This window comes from Sceloporus occidentalis, unplaced genomic scaffold (genome assembly GCF_023333645.1).
Source record: "Sceloporus occidentalis isolate IW3139 unplaced genomic scaffold, rSceOcc1.0.p SCAF_113, whole genome shotgun sequence".
NCBI lineage: Eukaryota > Metazoa > Chordata > Lepidosauria > Squamata > Phrynosomatidae > Sceloporus > Sceloporus occidentalis.
The window spans coordinates 122,119-142,889 of NW_028317093.1; the positions used below are offsets into that span (position 1 = coordinate 122,119).

The following is a 20,771-nucleotide window of genomic DNA, read 5'->3' on the forward strand; positions in this document are numbered from 1 at the left end:
ATAGGCACATGCAGCCCTGTGAAGCAGGACTGAAGTTCCCCAATATTATATATACCTATTATATTGTCACCATTATTTATTGTTACCAATACTCATTTATCATTGATTAATAATAGATGATATGCTAGATTATAAAAATTAACTTGGCCAGAGTGAAAAAAGTAAGTAAAAACTCCCACAGGTTGTTGGAGCCTTCAATCACAGCCATTGCCATCAATGAGATCATCCTTTGTTTTTTTGGCTACTTCAACCCATCAGCCATTGATATGTACCCACACACACACTTTACCTCTCCAATGAGCTCCAAACCGGCTTGTAATGGAGAAAAAATGGTGGCTACGCGTGGCGATGTATGTACGACTCATGACAAATTTTCAGCACTTAAGTCTTGTTGGAGATCGCCCTCGTTTTGAAAAACAAGAAACTTGCAATTTTCCTTAAAAATAGTTTGTACGAAAATGACTGCACAAGCAGCTTTATCGCAATACATTGTCATTAAACAAGATGCACAATCCACAAGAATCAGTGTTATTTTGTTTGGGGTACCGATGTATGTGTCCCAGTATTCAAATAATATGAAATTGGATGACCACAGGCTAAATAAAAATGTTTCATCTTAGAGTTGTGAAGTAAATGAGATGGACCGAGTGGTTCTTATCTGCCGTCAGTTTCTATGTTTCTGCTTTTAAATTAAATAGGCTGTCCAAATGCCTACTTCAGCTCATACAAGAAATTGGAATTAGGTTAAGTAATTCTTACAGCGACACTCCAGCACTTTAATCCATTCGGTAGCTGACATTCCCTTTTTCAGACATACTTTTCTCCCCATTGCAAATGCATGAAGGGTTTCTGTAGAATCCATCGTATGCAGTTTATTCTTTCCTTACCCTCTAATTCATAGGCTTGAAGGAGATATTGGCTGAACATGTCTCCTGCTAGCATGTCTCGAAGGGTCTAACAAATCCCCTGTGTTCATGCGCATGAAGAGCTCCCATTGAATTAAAAACATTTTCCAATTGCCACAAACTGAGACAGCGGAGCCCTGCAGCTTATCCCACAGGTAAATAGTTATTTTTTCCCTATATTAGTTAAATGAAACATAGGATTTTTCCAGCAACTCAGATATCAAAAGCTACAAGTTTACAGATTGATGGATGACGGAAAACGTGAAAGTCCCAAAACATTTTAGTAATTATTTAACACGCAATACATACAGAATAAAAGCCATAGTCACAAATAAATAAAATTCACAGACTACATATAACTGAAAATATTGAACACTTGGGCGATAACGAATCAGTAGAAAAGTTACAACATACAACAATAACTGTGAAAGGCTGAAATGCTTTCAGTATATTCTGCGTGGCATTGCCAGACTGGGATCAAAGTCCCTGGCGTTTAAAAAACCTCAGCCAAAGAGAGGCCAAGGAGGCCAAGAACCAGAGCTTTCAATGCTCTATGGGCATTTCAGGCCAGCTTTAGGGTCTTTTTAAATAGATATACCTCTTTGATGAACTCTTTTGGTGTCCCAATTTCTATCACCCAGTTTTACGCTTACTGAGAAGGTGGTAGATAAGTGGAAATGCCTCCCAGCAAAAGTGGTAGAAATTAACACAGTAAGGAAAGTAGAACATGCATTTGGCTATTCCCAATCTAATATGAGAACAAGGATTGATTAAGAGTCCAGCAGGAAAAAACGGAAAGACTAGATGAGCTGAATAGTTCTTTTCTGCCATCAAATTGAATCAATAGGAGCGCTTCAAGCAGCCAATCAGTGACGAGAATCATCCGACCAAAGGTAAGTGGTTTATTTTTTCTATTTTTTATGTATATTAAAGTACTAAGAAAGTATTTTAATATATACATTTATATATATATATATATATATTGTGATATTGACTGGAATAGTACTTTTTATCTATCGGTTCATGTGTTATGTGTTTTCATAATATGTTTTTTCTTTAGTGGTTCTAGAGTGACTCAGATCGCAACATCAATTTATCATCTATGAATCACATCATTTATTTTTCATTAAGCAATAAGCAACATCACTTTTGTATGCCATATGGATTGTTAAAATGAATTGCAATTATGCAAGCAGTGACTTGTGCAGAGAGGTTTTCATCTTAAGACAAAAGAAATATTTTATGAGGTGTTAATATAATGCTACTGATATTTCATATTCTCCCTTTCTACTAAGGTTGAGAAATATTAGATTTGGTTCACACTGAACTGTCAGAGTGATATTTCAGTGTCCTTTGGGATTTGAACATGGAATTTTAAAGCATAGCGATAAGGTTCCGGTTTCCTTTCTTTTTGAATTTCTTTTTACAGTATCTCACAAAAGTGAGTACAACCCTCACATTTTTGTAAATATTTTATTATATCTTTTCATGTGACAACACTGAAGAAATGACCCTCTGCTGCAATGTAAAGCGTACAGCCTGTATAGCGGTGTAAATGTACTGTTCCCTTAAAAATAACTTAACACACAGTCATTAATGTCTAAACCTTGGCAACAAAAGTGAGTACACCCCTAAGTGGAAATGTCCAAATTGGCCCCAATTAGCCATTTCCCCTCCCCGGGGTCACATGACTCGTTAGTCTTACAAGATCTCAGGTGTGAATGGGGAGCAGGTGTGTAGAATTTGGTGTTTTCGCTCTCACACTCTCTCATACTGGTCACTGGAAGTTCAGTATGGCTCCTCATGGCAAAGAACTCTCTGAGGATCTGAAAAAAAGAATTGTTGCTCTACATAAAGATGGCCTAGGCTATAAGAAGAGGCAGGAGTGCAGTGGGGTTATATGACACATTGAGTTAAGTAACGCTGTCTCAAAAAATGCATTAATACTGGCAAATATCTTAGACTTCGTCGGCATTGCTCCAGCACAGATGATTTCATTCTGAAAACACTCTGAATACTCAACAGAAATTATTGTTAGAACCAAGAAAGAGGAACCAAAATAATAAAATCATACATTGCATAGGTACCTTTGGTTCAGCGTGGTATGGTTCATTCGTTTGACTTTAGTTCTCTTGCGAAAAATTACTTATACAACCGGACGTGGTCTGAACCACTGTGACCTAATGGCACAAAGCATTAAATAGACCTTCTAAAAAGATATGGTTATCGCTAAACTTTAAGGGATATTATAGGTAAAGATTTATTGGTCCAACAAAAACCTTTAAGGATAGAAATGCAGATGAAAATTGTACAAGTTTTTCATTAACTGTACATGTACTGGTATTGTCTATAACATTGACTGAAGTTGCAAATTAAAGTACATGGGATAAAGAATTCTAGAATTTAGAGGACATACAGTACCTTAGGAATGACAAAAAGGATACTACCATTGCTCATCACGTAAGAACTTACCAACAGGGCAACCCTTCTTGATTAAAGTTTTGTAGTATTGAAAAAATCAAAATGACAAGAAAAAAATTTTCATTATTTTTTTGGTGCATTTGTTTTCAGACAATGACTTTCATTTCCTGCCTGGTTTGGACAAAGTTTAGAGGGCGTTTTCCATTCGGAAACAAGATTCGTTGTCACTCACCCTAATGTACTCTCAATCACCTTCTTTCACACCTCTTTCACTTTCTCACGCTGTCTCTCAATGTCTCCCTAACTTCTTTGCCATCCACTTCCGTGTCCCTGTCTCTTTTTCCGCAACTACACTTCTCCTTTCTTCTTTCTTGATCTGCTTCTCTCTGTTATTTGTTGTGTTATCCAGGCCTCCTAGAGTGGTTCAGCCACAGGGTAAAGCGTCCACACTCACCCTCTCCCCTGATTAGAGGAGTGGGAGAGAGGCTGTCCCCATGTGTGCAGATGGATCCATGGAGAAAGAGAAGGGTTTCTGTGTGCAAGCAGGCATGGATAATGTAGAGATGCGGATCAAGAAAGAAGATCGAAAAAAGAATACAAAACAAGTGAAGGAGAGGCAAGATGAGAAATAATAGTTTAAAAGGACTTATTTGGGGTGTTTACATTTATATCAATCAATAAAAGTTACAATTTATGGGATACTTTTCTAAGTACAATATTCATTGAGTCATATTAATTTTAAACAACAAATACCTGCACATTTGTTAATACATTCTATTATTTTTTTCTCACTAAGAAAGCTGCATAAAAGGCTGCAGGAGCCAATGTTTACAAGCTTTCATGATAAAAAGCAGCTCACAGAACTCACTTTTGCTATGGGTTTGGACAAAAGTATTCTCTGTGCGCAGTGAAGACATTATTTTACTGAAAACCCTAAGCTAAAATACGTTGTCTGCTCTTGATATATAATTGTTCCTTTAAAAATAGAAGAAAAACATATTTCACAAAAGCGCATTATCTGTTTTCTTTTTCAGATATATGTTCATTTAACCCCTTAAGGACCGGGCTCATTTTTCGTTTTGTACCCTGTGGGACCGAGGCTGTTTTGACACTTTTGTGGTGCTTGTGTTCAGCTGTAATTTTCTCCTCACCCATTTAGTGTACCCACATAAGTTATATATTGTTTTTTTCAGGACAAGATGGGCTTTCTTCAGATACCATTATTTTGATCGTATCATCTTATTTACTATAAAAAAATTAAAAAAACATGGTGAAAAATTGAAAAAAAAACATTTTATGACTTTTATTTGAAAAATCTTTTACTCACCTAAAAAAGCAAGTAAAAAAACTAGCTAAATAGATTCTACTACTTGTCCTGAGTTTAGAAATACCCAATGTTTTTATGTTTTTTTGCTGTTTTTTGTAAGTTATAGGGCAATAAGTACAAGCAGCGTTTTATGATTTCCAAATCTTTTTTAACAAATCTGGTCAGTCTGCCTCCATCTCCTCTTTGGAACATCTTTGAAGCCGGTTAACTCAATTTAACCCATTCAAACCATATATTTTTGAAAACTAGACACCCCAGGGTATTCCAAATGCTGTTATTTTAACCCTTTCCATGCACCAATTATACAACTACACTTTGTCAAACTTTGTAATAGTAATTTTTTTTATTTTTTTTTCCACACAAATTGTACTTTAGTTATAGATATACAGGTGCTGGTATATGTCACTGTCAAACAACACCCCAATATGTGTTCAGCAACATCTCCTGAGTACAGCGATACCCCACATGCATGGGTTTGTCAGATTGTTTGGCTGGTAAAAGGCTACTTTTGGGGCATGCGTAATTCAGGTGGTCATTTGGTCATTGTGCCTCCCTCTACTCTTTGGAATATCTTTGAAGCCGGTTAACTCAATTTAACCCATTCAAACCATATATTTTTGAAAACTAGACACCCCAGGGTATTCCAAATGCTGTTATTTTAACCCTTTCCATGCACCAATTATAGAACTACACTTTGCCAAACTTTGTAATAGTAATTTTTTTTATTTTTTTTTCACACAGATTGTACTTTAGTTATAGATATACAGGTCCTGGTATATGCCACTGTCAAACAACACCCCAATGTGTGTTCAGGAACATCTCCTGAGTGCAGTGATACCCGACATGCATGGGTTTGTCGGGTTGTTTCAGATTTAAAATGCCACATTTGGGAAGTGCGCTTTTTTTCTCCATTTTGGTCAGTCTGTACCTATGCCCTATCTTTGAGCTAGGCCACTCCAATTTACCCCATCAGCCATTTTTTTTATATATTAGACACCCCTTGGGTATTTGAAGTGCTTTTTTTTTAACTCTTTGTTGAGATTTTTGAGAAATTTTAGCACTTGCTCAAAATAATAAACTTTATTTTTTAATTTTATTTTATTTTTTTAATACTTTTTTTATATTTTTTTTTACACATTTTTCTGGTACTGGATGGTTCATCTAGTGACATCACTGCATAATAATTTTTAAATGTTAGCACATTTTTTTTATTTTTTTTTCCATTTTTTATTTTTTTTTTATTTTTTTTGAATATTTTACTAATCACATAGTGATTAGAAAGCTGGGCTCCATTGACTTGCATGGTTGAATGCAGTACCTGTATTCAACCAGCAAGTGGAGCCAGTTCTCTAGAGGGTCTGGAGACCCTCTAGCGAACTTTTTCGTCTTTATTGTTTTATTTCCCGGGCCGCCGCCATCTTGCTTGATGGCGAAGATCACCGGCAGCGGCGGCTGTGATCGTTGATCGCCTCCTAAACGCTTTTAAAACGTACAATGTACGTTTGTGTATGGCGGCTGTTGACGCCTCCGGGAGGGGCCAGACATGGCCCCCGATGCCGATCTCGGCCTTGCTGAATGCCTCGACATCGAGGCATTACAGTAACGCCGTTTAAGCGAAGAAAGTGATCGTTGATCACTTTCTAAGCTTATTTTACTTTTTGACGGTTCAGGACCGTCAAAGGTCATTTAGTGACCTTCATGTCATGACGGTCCTGAACCGGCAAAGGTCGCGAAGGGGTTAAAATCATTGTGTTAAAAGAAAACCCCTGTGATCAACGCAAAGCATCTTAGTCTTACTTAAAGAGAAAAAAGTGTGTATTGGAAATAAAGCTCAATCTCCCAGATTAATCGTGTTTGTTTCTGATGACTCCCTTCTTAACATTGTTTACAAATGTAGTGATAGGTTGGAGGTTACCATTCCCCTACGTAAATAAAATGTAATAACCAATTACTGGAGGAGCAACAAGAAATAATTTTTTCCTAATTGGTTTATACAAGCAGTAAGAAGTTGTCATCCCTAGAGGACTCTGGACAGACTAGTTTGCTCCTTAGGTGTATGCCGTATTATTTAAAATGTTTCTGAAGTTAAGTAAGTTTTACCTTTTTCTTTTTATGTATCTATATGTTAAAATGCAGCATCTCCTCGCCCTCCCATGCCTGGTCTCCCCATAACAGATGGGGCATTCTAACTGAGCTCTGTTGCGTTCAAAAGGGAATTTAAATGCCCAAACCTCTGTTTAGAAGATGGTTCCCCTGATTGTAGTACAGGGGAACCCTACTGGTGATGCATCAGTGGCATCACATAGGTTGCCCTGTGCCAATTGATGTCCCATGGGCCGGATTATGTGTGCAAAAAAAAGCAGGGCTACATTATGATTGTTTCTCATGGTCTGATTTAGCCCATACCTGCGGAGTCAGTCTGTCTGGGTATAGATCGGAGGCAATTATTGACGTGTGGGCACAGTGCAGGCAGAGATTGTTTTAGGAGAGGCAAGCATGAGATGAAATAGATGCTGTGATGTTTGAGGAGAGGTGGACACGGGGTGAGACAGATATTCTGATGCTTATGGAAAGGTTGAAATTGGTTTGAAGGAAAGAGTGACGAGATAAAGAAGGAGTAGAAAGAGACAGAGGCAGAGGGGAGAAGGAGACATAGGCTTTAGATAAAACATCAAAATACATTACTTACTAATTGTTACCTCTTGAAAAACATTCTAATATCCAACATATTCTTATTTTTCTTCCCATTAACAGCTAATTACATTGCAAAAAAGCCATAGCACCGTACTGCTGACAACTGCAGCAACATCTTCCTACATTAGCAATTTATTTGTCACAATAGGCAATGGTTTTGAATTGTAAGCAAATTTTAGGCACAAGGTGACAGAATAATTAGATGGGCAGACAAAAGCAATTAGCAGAAATAAGAAAATGGGTTTAACTGGTAGAATGCTATTTATTTATGTTACGGTGAACCTTTGAGTGCCATAGGTACTTGTTTTAACAGGATGGGGTACCACTTATACTTCATATACTGTGTTTTTATAAGAAAAAAATAAGAGGAGGTCAGATAGTGCTAGAAATCTAATACAAAAAAAGTCCCAGCTATGGGGTTTTACAATGAAAGTCTTACAATAACCAAGACGCCTTGTACATGACATATCTCATGCAGTTGTTTCATACTGCCTCTGCGTTATTAAATTGGTTCCTGCGTGACTGGATATGAGCTTGTGAGAAACGAGTCATGCATGTATATCAAATATGGCCGTACACACGTGACCATACCTGGGAACTTCTGGTCTCCGGGAGGCTTCCCTTGCAGGACGCGGCCAGGACTGCCCACTGACGTCAGTGGAAGTTCCTGCTGATGTCAGGGGCGGTCCCACTGATGTTGGGGGCGGTCCTGCTGATGGCAGAAGGAAACACCCCCTTTTAAAGGGAAAATGGGCGGGGAGCGGGGTGTGTCAAGACCCCGCTCCCGCGACCCGGAGGATTTGGGTCTTGACCCGGAGAACCGGAGAAGCAGTGCTTCACCCAGCAATCTCTGGGTCAAACCCGGAGAGTTCCCAGGTATGCACGTGACTTACCCTTGAGACGTAGGAATCCTAAAACTCAAATTTGTCCTTTCCTCACTGAAGACACTACTAAAACACTAATCCATTCTCTTGTGATATTCCATCTGGATTATTGCTACTATCTACTTTCTCTGCTTCCTTTCACCACTCTAATCGATTGCGAACACCTCTGCCAGACTAATTCTCTAATCTTCATCTGCTGCCCCACTGTCTCAGTCCCTCATCTGGCTTCTCATAACCTCAATAATACCATTAAAATTAAAATTTCTGATCCCGTTCTACAGAGTCTCTATCAATATGCATTATAAAGGTTGGAACCATTTGAGCCATTTTCAAACCCAATATATGTCAAAGAATATGATTTTGCGTAAAAGGCACAAAACCTAGGCCTTGATTTAATGAACCTGACTAAATCTAGTAGTAGTCAGAAAATAAAGAACCATTGTTCCAGGGGCGTAACTAGAAACCAACGGGGCCCTGGTACGAACAATTGCCCCCGACCCCCCAACTTCAACAGCTGGTCTGTGCAATCATTGCCCCCACATAACTTGTCTGTGCCTTCTTTGCCCCTTGACCTCCTTCCAACATACAACATATTTAAACACACTTACTCACTAACACATTCCATCTCACCCCACTTACACAATTACACATCCATGCTCTCACTCACACGTATATACACATGCATACACACACACACAAGTACACATACATACATATATACATTATACATATATACAAACACATATACATACATCCCACCTCCCGTCCTGCTTACCTCTCACCCCTCCTGCAGCTTTTCCTCTGCCTGCTCGCCCACAGTGTGCGGGCAGCCTCGGTTTCACTGCAGGGTCAAGTGACCCCCATACGTTCCTGTCTCCTCATACCGGTTCAGAATAGTTTAGAAAAGGGTCCTTTCGACCTGGAATGGTCTTAGTAAAAAAAAACTTCAGCTTGAACCAACAATAAAAGTAAAAATAACTAAATATTATTTTCTGTGTCACCTTGTGAAGGCTGTTTGCGAAACATATTCTGCGCAAGATAAGAGCAAAACTGCTGATAAATCTTTATATAGGCAATAAATAAAAAGTATTCATAGCAAGGAATAAAAAAAAATTACAGTAACTAGCTTTTATGTCATTACTTATATATGTGCCATTAAATTCCTAAATCCTTGCATGTTAATGTTTATTTTTTTTTATTCTTAAGAAAATGATTATGCAAACCTTACTTATATTAAAAGTAACATTTGCAGAATTGTTTACTTAAGAGTTTAGAAGAAAACGTACCTATCAAGGCTTTCCACTTGCTGCCTATCACTGGTCTTCACTTTAGAAGGTCTCCAGCAGTGGCAAAAGAGACCAATATTAAGTATCATTGCCTTTGGCCATCTTTCTGCTGATATTGACAATCATATAAAGAATGAATCATTTATAAATCCCCATGACAGCAATATTAAAAATCTGTATTATCAACGTTCAATATGAATGCAAATATATACATGAAATATACTAATATTTATATTTATAAATTCTATTAACATTCTGAGATGGAGACATTTATGAATATATCAGTGCTGTTTATTCTGGATCTGGGATTAGGGGACAAATTCACAAAGGACTGGAGATTATGGAGATCCATATTCTTGATCAGCACTGAGACTGGTGCTGTCTGCCTATCTGTTATTCGCCACTTTATATGATTACCCCCTTTTTTTTAGTGCTGTTGCTGCAATATTCTTCAAGCTTAGTGAATGATGGTCATTTGTATTCCTTTAAGTACTCTAGGGGCCCTCTGGAATTGTAAAAGAGTAGTCCTGCTAGGGACCTCATTGCTCAGTGGCCTAGAGAGACACACATTGCATCTCATAAAAGCTGAAATATATGCCTAGAGTTTTGATTCTCTTGTATTGAGAAGATATCTCTCATGTTCCAGTTCTGGATTGCCCTTATGGGTATTATAGGTTTCATATGTTGATAAAGATATATCCACTGTAGCGGCACATGTGAGCATAAATTCTGATGCAAACAATATATAATCAGTGGATAATTTATGAAAGCATGCATACAATGATTTAGTTGAAGGCATTTATAAGTCATAAGTCATTTAAGAATGGACACTTCATAAACAAAAAAGGATGAGACACAGAAAATGTCTTCATAATTAATTCAAACATACTGTTAAACACACCGATGTTAGTATAAGTAAATAAATTGGAATATTTCAAAAGAAACCAAACTTCAAGGGGAGCTTAATTATAAGATTGCATTCATACTCATGATCATTGAGCTTCAAAAATAAAAATAAATCAGAAAGTGTTAATTAAAAAAAAACCAAATTAGGTGCATAATGGAAAAGTCAAAAAGCTAATTGCAAAGGGACAACCACTATTTGTCCATTTAATATTTGGAAACTGTATTATAAGTACAGAAGTTAGTTTAATGTGATACAGCTCATTTCACAACATTACATTTTCTGAAGATGTAATTTAAAAAAAATAACGCAATTCAACTAGGAACGAAAACTGTTAAAAAAAAAAATACACAATGAAGATAGAGCTTTTCATTTTTTTTTGTATCCTGAGCACTGACATTCAGGGCCGGCCGAAGACTTAACGCCGCCTGGGGCGAAGTTTAAAATGCCGCCCCCCGCCGAGGGGGGGCGGCATTATCTACCCGCCCCCCACCGGTACTTACCCTTAAACAGTCCTGCGGCGAGTCTCCCTGTGCTGCCACGGTGCCGGCTTGTAATGCTGAGCGCCGGAAATTCACGTCACTTCCGGCGCTCTGCATTACAAGCCGGCACAGAGACCGAACAGGGAAACTCGCCGCAGAGGAGAGAGAGAGGGGCGCCGAGCGGGTAAGCGAAAACCACTCGGTGCCCCTCTCTCTCTCCTCCGCTTCAAAAAAAACAAAAAAAAAAACCGCTTGGGGCGGCAAAGTGCCGCCCCTTCTGAAGTGCCGCCTGGGGCAATTGCCCCAGTCGGCTCCATTGTAGGGCCGGCCCTGCATGTGTCTGACGCAAGGGATCAGAAAAAGTGGGGATGAGCAAGGGCAACTTTTGTTGGGTTACCATAGGGATCATCGAAGACAAGTGGTTTTTGAATGATGCCTTTTATTGGCTAACTGAGTAAATATAGATTGCAAGCTTTCAAGACCTCTCCCTTCATCAGGCATCTTATACAAAAATGTGGAAAACCTCATCCAGTTTTTTCATAGTGTAATTGGTCTAATAACTCAAGCTGCAACTATGGGCCGAGCTTTTTCATAAAGCATTCCGGAGTAGTTGAGGGGTTATAAGAAGCCTATAATGTGTTACCAAACCTTAAAGGTCATGAAAAACTGTGTATTGTAACAGTGGGCACGTTTACTCTGTTTTGCTGGAAAGTAGGTGTTTGTAGAGGTGTCTCTCACGCACCTGGCGGATTAATATAGAAGGCACTGCATGACCTCTCCGCTCTTCTCTTCTTGCAGGGGCTGCCAGTCTGGCCTCGGCTAGCAGCATCCAGGCAGCTGTGCAGCAGCTGGAGGCCGAGGCTGATGCCATTATGCAAATGGTACGTGAGGGTCAAAGGGCACGAAGACAGCTGCAAACTGCAACGGTTAGCATGATGACTGGCTGGCAGAACATCCATCCTTTAGTTTGTTTCTCCCTCCTTTTAATTTGAACGCTGTTATTCATCCCTTAATCTACCCCACCTTTTTCCTGCCTCTTGGTTTGTCGCCATCTTTATGTACACGTGAGACTTGTCCTTGTCACGCTTATCCCTAGCTTGCCCTATGCATGTTCTTCCAAGCTTAGCAGAAGCAGGTTAGTACACGGCTTCTGGCGATGTGAGATGTTCCTCTTGTGGGATGCATGTGATCAGTTGCCGCTTATTCTTGTGCGTTTTTAAACTAAACTTTTCATCCGCCTCATCTCTCCTGATTTTATGTGGCTAGGCTTGCTGTCCTCGTCAGCCAAGTGATCAGTCTTTATTTTGTTCAGGCGGAGGGTTCGGCTCGCAGAGAAGAGTCTCCAATGGATGTGGACCAGCCCTCTCCGGCCACACAGGACACGCAGTCAGTTGGTCAATGCGCGGTCAGGGACAAACCATGTTTACTTGTTCAGGGTGTAACAGGTAGTCGATGTAATGTAACCTTGTGTGCTTGTTTTAGCTTCTGAAGGCTCTCAGGCTGCAGAGAAGAAAGAGGAAGAGCGGCTGCCAGAGTTACCGCTGCTGAGTGAACAGCTCAGCCTTGATGAGTTGTGGGACATGCTGGGAGAGTGCCTGAAAGAGCTGGAGGAGTCTCATGACCAGCATGCTGTTCTGGGTAACCAAAGCTACGCAGCTCACACTCTTCGATTTCTCTTCCATGGAATGAGTCTTCATTGTTCATGTTCTTGGTTTTTCTCCTTCTGTAGTCCTCCAACCAGCAGTAGAAGCCTTTTTCCTTGTCCATGCAACAGAAAGGGAAAGCAAGCCTCCAGTACGAGACACGAGGGAGAGCCAGCTAGCTCACATTAAAGATGAGCCACCTCCATTGTCCCCGGCCCCGCTTACGCCTGCAACCCCTTCTTCCTTGGACCCCTTTTTTTCTCGGGAACCTTCATCTATGCACATCTCATCCAGCCTGCCTCCTGACACACAGAAGTTTCTGCGCTTTGCAGGTAAGAACCTTAAGTTTTATGTACTTGGTAGAAAAGGTAGAAGGTTATTAGATGTTATTTGAGACTTAAAGCCAAATACCTTTTATACTGATCTAACGTTATTTCTTTATTTATTTAAAGAGACCCATCGCACTGTGTTAAACCAGATCCTACGACAGTCTACCACCCACCTTGCCGATGGTCCCTTTGCTGTTCTGGTGGACTATATCAGAGTTTTGGACTTTGATGTGAAACACAAGTAAGTATATCGTACCTTGGGTTTTAAGAATACTAGCAAGAAGTGTCTTACGCGCTTTAAAGTAGGGTTGCAACAACTAATCGATAAAATCGATGATAATCGATAATGAAATTCGTTGCCAACGAATTTCATTATCGATTAGTTGAATCGATTTTTATCTATTATAAAATGAGGGTTTTTTCAGAGCAAATGCTCTGAAAAATACCCCTCGCGTTATAATCCGTTAGTGTGACTCACAGGAGTCACAGCAGCAGTTGCTACTTACAGTTCCTCCCTGCAGTCACTGCCGATTGGCCCGCCCACTTCCTTTTTCCAGTCCCTCCCTGCAATCGCTGCTGGAGAAAGAAAGGGGCGGGGCCAATCGGCAGTGACTGCAGGGAAGAAAGGGGCGGAGCCAAACGGCAGATTGGCTCCGCCCATTTCCTTAGCATCGCCATGGCTGTGACACTCATCTAACTGTGAGTATAAAATTAATATTTGGGCTGCTGAAAGTTAGGGGAGGTGGGGGTTAATTTAGGGGCAGTTATAGTTAATGGGGTGTTTAGGGTTAACTTAGGGGCAGTTATAGTTAATGGGGTGTTTAGGGTTAACTTAGGGGCAGTTATAGTTAATGGGGTGTTTAGGGTTAACTTAGGGGCAGTTATTGTTAATGGGGTGTTTAGGGTTAACTTAGGGGCAGTTATAGTTAATGGGGTGTTTAGGGTTAACTTAGGGGCAGTTATAGTTAATGGGGTGTTTAGGGTTAATTTAGGGGCAGTTATAGTTAATGGGGTGTTTAGGGTTTATTTAGGGGCAGTTATAGTTAATGGGGTGTTTAGGGTTAATTTAGGGGCAGTTATAGTTAATGTGGTGTTTAGGGTTAATTTAGGGGCAGTGGTGATTGATGGGGTGTTTAGGGTTAATTTAGGGGCAGTTGTGGTTGATGGGGTGTTTAGGGTTAATTTAGGGGCAGTTATAGTTAATGGGTTAATTTAGGGGCAGTTGTGGTTGATGGGGTCTTCAGGGTTAATTTAGGGTAGTTTTGGTTAATGGGGTCTTCTCTTCAGGATTAATTTAATGCTGAGGACTGAGGGTTAATTTAATTAATTTAATAAAGTTAACTTAAGGTGCAGTTAGAGGTAAAGGGGGGCAAACTGAGGGGAATCTAAATCCTGGGGGCAGTGAAGATTAATCCTGTATTTATTTATAAAAGTATTGTCTGTGAACGAGTCTGCAAATCCTATGAGGGCACTATGAGATATCAGGGGGGTATACGGCATACCTGAGGAGGACGGAGTTACATATCTGGGGGTATAAGGCATATGTGGGGAGTGCAGTGTGGCATGTCGGGGAGGGCAGTGTGGCAATCCTGGGCTCAAATATGCATAACTGGGGGGCAGGTTGGGGAAATAAAAACAAGAAAAAAAAATTATTCTGCCGTTTGTTTTTAACATCCTATGTTACTTTATTAAATAATTTAAAATAAATGAAAACATTTTTTTTTTATCCGATTAATCGATTAATCGAAAAAGTAATCGGCCAACTAATCGATTATGAAAATAATCGTTAGTTGCAGCCCTACTTTAAAGTTGTATTTATTTGTAAATATGCCACATTTATACAATTCATTATTACACCTGCTACATTGATGTGATATATAAATAGTGAGCTTTAGTGTTTGATTTGATAATTGTGGAAGCTTAAGCTGCTACAAGATGTTTCTGCTTCCCTGCACAGATATTTCCGCCAGGAGCTTGAGCGTCTCGATGAAGGGCTGTGCAAAGAAGACATGGCTGTTCATGTACGACTCGACCATGTGTTTGAAGACTCGTACAGAGAACTTCACCGAAAATCTCCTGAAGAAATGAAGAACAGATTGTAAGTGTCCTAGTGTGAAAATGGAGGGGATTTCTGTTGTGGGACGTGGTTGATAACCATCATCTAATGCGGTGGTGACCCTTAGTAGGGAGCTTTTATCTTTCATTTGCCGTTTATATTCTAATGGACCCTGCAGCAAAGTTTCCTCTTTACTCTTTGTAGGTACATAGTGTTTGAAGGTGAGGAAGGTCAGGATGCCGGTGGGCTGCTCCGGGAATGGTATATGATCATCTCCAGAGAGATGTTCAATCCCATGTATGCACTGTTCCGCACATCTCCTGGTGACCGTGTCACTTACACCATCAACCCTTCATCGCACTGTAACCCCAACCACCTCAGCTACTTCAAGTTTGTGGGTCGTATTGTGGCTAAAGCAGTATATGACAATAGACTGCTGGAGTGTTACTTCACGTGGTCCTTCTACAAGCACATCCTTGGCAAGTCTGTCCGGTAAGTTTGACCATCTGCACATAACTCGCATTGTGCATTAGTGTGTCTGGTGGGTTAGGATGGGTCCGCCAAGCAGCTTTTTAAACGGACTGTGGCATTAAAATTAAAAGTGGAGTATCGTCCCTCAAACGCATCGTAGCGGAGAGTTCTATTTGAATGTGATCTACAGTTCTGTGTCTTTGGTCCAGGTACACAGACATGGAAAGTGAAGATTACCATTTCTACCAAGGTCTTGTCTACTTGCTCGAGAATTATGTCTCCACACTGGGATATGACTTGACGTTTAGCACCGAGGTAAGCGCGCATGCAGATAAAGATGCAATGGTGGGAAGTGTCGCTTCAACAGCTATCTGCACTGGTCTTTAAAATGATTTTCAACCGTGTGAGATCCTTTTTTCTGTCCTCACATTCTGCGCTGATTGTGTCCCTTTTTGGTGTTTTTTTGCTCCGTTTGTCCAGGTTCAAGAGTTTGGAGTATGTGAAGTTCGTGATCTGAAGCCTAATGGGGCAAACATTCTAGTAACTGAAGATAACAAGAAGGAATACGTTCACCTTGTGTGCCAGATGAAGATGACAGGTACATCAATGGCTTTGTGCTTCCTGGTGATTGTTTAAGCTTGATGCTTTCTCCGCTGCTTGTTTTTGTAATCGGCTTGGGCAATGTCTTTCTGCGTCAGGTGCCATTCGCAAGCAGCTGGCCGCTTTCCTGGAAGGATTCTATGAGATCATTCCCAAATGTCTTATCTCCATCTTCACGGAGCAGGAACTGGAGCTACTTATTTCCGGCCTGCCCACAATAGACATTGACGATCTGAAATCCAATACAGAGTATCACAAGTACCAGTCCAACTCCATCCAGGTAAGAACTGAGTTCCAGTGATTGAGATATGTTTGACAAATTAACTATTTTTGTATTCATGATTGGTCTGGGAAATTAATTTAAAGCTCCCTTAGTAAGCAGCATGTTGCCTTAGTTATGGTCTGCTTAAAGGGACAGTATCACTGACACCCCTATGATAATAAAAGCATATTAAAGTACTCTGAGTAACCCTAACCCTCTGAGTACTTTTTTATACATTCTTCCAACGAGGGGATGATAAACCTACCTGACACAGATTGCTGCTTAGGCTGTCGGTGGCAGTACAGAACTAGAGACTTTCTGTCTGTCGTATTCAGTGTTCCCTCTAAGCCGTGCGCTTGTGCGCGCGCACATAGCTTTTTAAGAGAGCGCACACGTCCAAAAATTGTGCGTACAAAAGTATATAAAAAGAAAAAAATAATATATTTTTTGAAACTTTATGCGGCACAGATATTGTGCGCACAAAATTTTTGCTCTGTGAAAATTTTTGCACAAGAGAAATTTTCTGCGCACGCCAACTAAGAAAAATTAGATGGAACATTGATCGTATTCACTAGTCATATGTCCGAGGTCTGTCCCTAACACCAGTAATGCAAGTTTTCATACTGCTTTGGAAACACAAGCCTTTATTACCGTATTTGCTCGATTATAAGACGAGGTTTTTTTCAGAGCAAATGCTCTGAAAAATACCCCTCGTCTTCTAATCGGGGTCGTCTTCTAATCAGACCTCAAATAGAGTATGATTAGGAGACTAAGATCCAGATCCCCCGCACCGCTGCAGGGGACCTGGATCCTCCTGTCTCACCCCCCCCCCCATCATACACACACTTACCGGTGCTTCCTGCTGTATTGCCGGGGCAGCGGGTTGACGTCTACGCGATCCGCGTAGACAACGTCCGCTGCAGCCGGAAGGAGGTGTGGCTAGCAGCGGGGGTTGTCTGCGTCCGTCGCGCAAACCTTCCCCGACTGTCAGAGATCAGAGTTCCCCGCACCGGTGCGGGGAACTCTGATCTCTGACAGCCGGGGAAAGTATACGCGACGGACGCATACAAACCCCCGCTGCCAACTCCACCTCCTTCCGGCTGCAGCAGAAGGCGACGTCAACCCGCTGCCCCGGCTGGAAGCACCGGTAAGAGAGGGCTGAGAGGGGAGGGGAGGGGAGAGTGTGTGTGTGTGTGTGTGTTAGTTAAATGGGGGTATAGGGTGTGTGTGTGTGTGTGTGTGTGTGTGTTAAATGGGGGCATAGGGCATTTCTGGAGTGGCGTTAAGGGGGCATTTAATAGAGCACTCTGCCTCCTGAAATGCCTTATACACCTATATGCCACTCTGCCCCATAATATGCATTTTAACCCCCTAAATGCCAGAGTGGCATATAGGGGTATAAGGCATTTCTGGAGGCAGAGTGCTCTATACAATGCCTTTTAACTCCCTTAATGCCACTCTGCCTCCTGAAATGCCTTATACCTCCCTATATGCCACTCTGCCCCATAATATGCATTTTAACCCCCTAAATGCCAGAATGGGATATAGGGGTATAAGGCATTTCTGGAGGCAGAGTGGCATATAGGGGTATAAGGCATTTCTGGAGGCAGAGTGGCACATAGGGGGTCAAAAGGCATACCATGGGGCACAGTGGCATATAGAGGGTTAAAAGGCATATCATGGGCCACAGTGCCATATTGGAGTGGCAAGCCTGGGGGCAGATGTGCGTAACTGGGGGACAGGTTGGAAAATACAAGAAATAAAAACAAAAAAAATATTTTTCTCAATCATAGCTTTTATTAAAAAAAATAGTTTACATGAATTAACATTTACTGGTAAAACTTTTTTCCTTTAGGGTCGTCTTATATTCAGGCTTTTTCTTTTTTTCCTAAGTTAATATTCAGATTTTGGGGGGTCGTCTTATAATCAGGGTCGTCTTATAATCGAGCAAATACGGTAATCTGTGCCGATTTGTTGAAATTCTGCCATAAATCAGCAACGACTCTTTAGTTTAATGCTCTTCCGCTTTCAGTACTTTAGTATCTTCCTGAAGGTTAGTCAAGCCAGGAAACCACCTGAAGTCTTTAAAGTCAGGTTCATCTGAACTCGCCGTTATCTTGAGCCAATCTTATCGCCAGGGATGTGGAAGTGACCCAAATTACTGTCGATGCTCAATCCTGGCTGCTATTAAAACTGGTTCTAGACGTTCGAAGCTTTTCCTCTCGTGTATTTTATGGTACGGTTGTAAATGTCAAACTATTCTGTGCTGTCTTCTCTCACAGATTCAGTGGTTTTGGAGAGCGCTGCGCTCCTTCGACCAGGCTGACCGGGCCAAGTTCCTTCAGTTTGTAACTGGAACCTCTAAAGTTCCCCTGCAGGGCTTCGCTGCTCTAGAAGGAATGAACGGCATCCAGAAATTCCAAATACACCGGGATGATCGATCTACAGATAGACTGCCTTCTGCCCATACTTGGTAAGAGAAAAATGAGGGACTACTCATCTGTATTCTAGAATGTCCGTGGGTGACTCTGTAATCGTATACATTATTAATTTTGACCGTTATTAATTTTAACTTTTCACGATATATGTTGTACGTCTGGCTTTAAATTATCCATATTTTCTTAGTTTCAACCAGCTGGACCTCCCAGCGTACGAAAGCTATGAAAAGTTACGTCACATGCTGCTGTTGGCCATCCAGGAGTGCTCAGAAGGATTTGGCCTGGCTTAGGACGCCCTTACCGTGCATTCTTTTCTATTACTGGACTTTAGTGAGAGAAAAAAAAATTCAAGCCATGCATCAATCTTGCTCACCCTGCTGGCACCACGAAGAGGAACTTGCCTTCTGAAGATGCCGCCTGTCTCAGATCCCTTCCGATGGTGAACTTGTTGCGCTGAGATTTGGGAAAAATAATTAAAAAAAAAAAATGAATAAAAATGCCGCTCTGAAGGACACGGAGAACGGAGAGAAGCAGGGGGGAAATTATATATAAGTATATAAATATATATTTTTTTCTGTTTTGCTTTTCAGTTTGCTTAAGGATGAGTTGTGATGCTCAACTTTTTCAAAAAGTAAAGTTCAGATAGCAGGGTAAAAAGAAGCTGGTGGAAACGTTAAAATAAAGATGTGAATGGAGGGGGGGGGAAAGACGCAAATCGGAAACCTAGAGCACTCTCGTTAAGAAATAGCCACTATTTCCAACGCTATTTTTTTTTCTTTTCAGCTTCAAATAAAATACAGAGGTGTTTACCTGTAAATAAACCACTGAACCTTATTGATACAGTTTTTCTTAATGCCCCTCTTTCGGTTGGTGCTCAGAGTATTGGATGGGGCGGAAAAGATGGCGGGCAGACGAAAGAGTTTAAAAGGCACAGCAAGTCATGGGAAAAATCAAAATTTTGAATCGGTTCAGCCCAAGTTAATTCTGTTCAATACCCCCCCCCATTTTGTTTCTCCCCGTTATATTTATTCAGTCTTTTCCCTTCTAATTGGATTTTGAGTTTGGATTGCTAGACTTATTTTTTGTGTTGGGATTTTTTTATTTTTTTTTTTATTTTCTGAAATCAAAATAAAAATGAAGAAAATTTTTAAACCTAATACAAGGTTTCTCTGTAAGTCTTCAGATACTAGGAAGGCCGAGACTGTTAAAGGGGGGGCTGCGCTGTGATTAGGGAAGGAGGTTGCAGGTAGTGGTCGGATTGAGCAAACCCGGCAGTTCTGCCAGACCTTATTCTCAGCCTGTCGTTCCTGGTACACATCTCACACGCTGTGCACAAGATATAGGGATTAAGCACTTGTGTCAACTAGACCATTCAGGAGTAATTAAAGCAAGTGTTTGAATAAAGGTTTAGTTTGAAAACCAACAGGTTATGTTTTGTCTTTGTTGGAATAAACGTATCGTGCCATCTCCAGCCCCCTTATTTCCGTGCTATCGTTTAAAGTATTTTCTGATGTCGTGTGCAGAGAATTTTTAAGTCTGCCACAATCGTTTAAACTTAAAAACTCCATGTCGAAAGCCACGATTTTCTAAAGGGCTTTATTGTAATGCCTTTTAACCTGGGACTATACATGAGCTCTGCAATCCCCGGCTCCGTGATATCCCTCCTCCGGTGTTACACGGGACCAAGTTCTACGGGAAAACCTGAGCTAGATCTGTGAAATGGTTACATTTAATGCTCTCCTCCGTCAGCCGTTCTGTGTAGAGTGCATGCGCCTGTATAACTATGGGGGGGTGCTTAAACCTTCTACAGGACTAAAAGTGACAAATGGACATTTTATAGCCAAAACATTTTTTCCTATCCCCTCTATGGGTACAGTTGAGAAAAAAACAAAACAAAAGTCATGCTTCTAACGCACCAGACGTTTATTTTGAGATTTGTTGTGTTGCTGGAGTCTTTCATGTAGTGAGAATGTGGTAGGTACGTGGAAATGCCTCCCAGTAAAGATTAATACATTGAAGAAATGTAAACTCGGATAGGCAGGGGCACAGGGGGGCCATGTTGTGCTGTA

At 40.8% G+C, this 20,771-nt stretch overlaps 1 protein-coding gene across 1 annotated transcript; it reads left to right on the forward strand.

The window, feature by feature from the left end:
• The first annotated feature begins 458 nt into the window (after positions 1-458).
• LOC149282504 (E3 ubiquitin-protein ligase HUWE1-like) lies at positions 459-18,992 on the forward strand. Its single transcript, XM_089498094.1, has 14 exons — positions 459-542; positions 1,753-1,798; positions 11,702-11,829; positions 12,216-12,297; positions 12,386-12,541; positions 12,633-12,878; positions 12,999-13,116; positions 14,833-14,973; positions 15,136-15,423; positions 15,612-15,717; positions 15,883-16,000; positions 16,101-16,282; positions 18,547-18,737; positions 18,890-18,992. The coding sequence occupies exons 1-14, from the start codon at positions 459-461 to the stop codon at positions 18,990-18,992; spliced, it is 1,989 nt and encodes a 662-aa protein (XP_089354220.1).
• The last annotated feature ends 1,779 nt before the right edge of the window (positions 18,993-20,771 follow it).

Bases quoted from the DNA above. Each gene is read 5' to 3' on its own strand.
- LOC149282504 (XM_089498094.1), top strand. From the start codon at position 459: ATGACTGCACAAGCAGCTTTATCGCAATACATTGTCATTAAACAAGAT. The intron at 13,117-14,832 runs GTAAGTATATCG...TTCCCTGCACAG, and splicing joins GACTTTGATGTGAAACACAA to ATATTTCCGCCAGGAGCTTG. The intron at 16,283-18,546 runs GTAAGAACTGAG...CTTCTCTCACAG, and splicing joins ACCAGTCCAACTCCATCCAG to ATTCAGTGGTTTTGGAGAGC.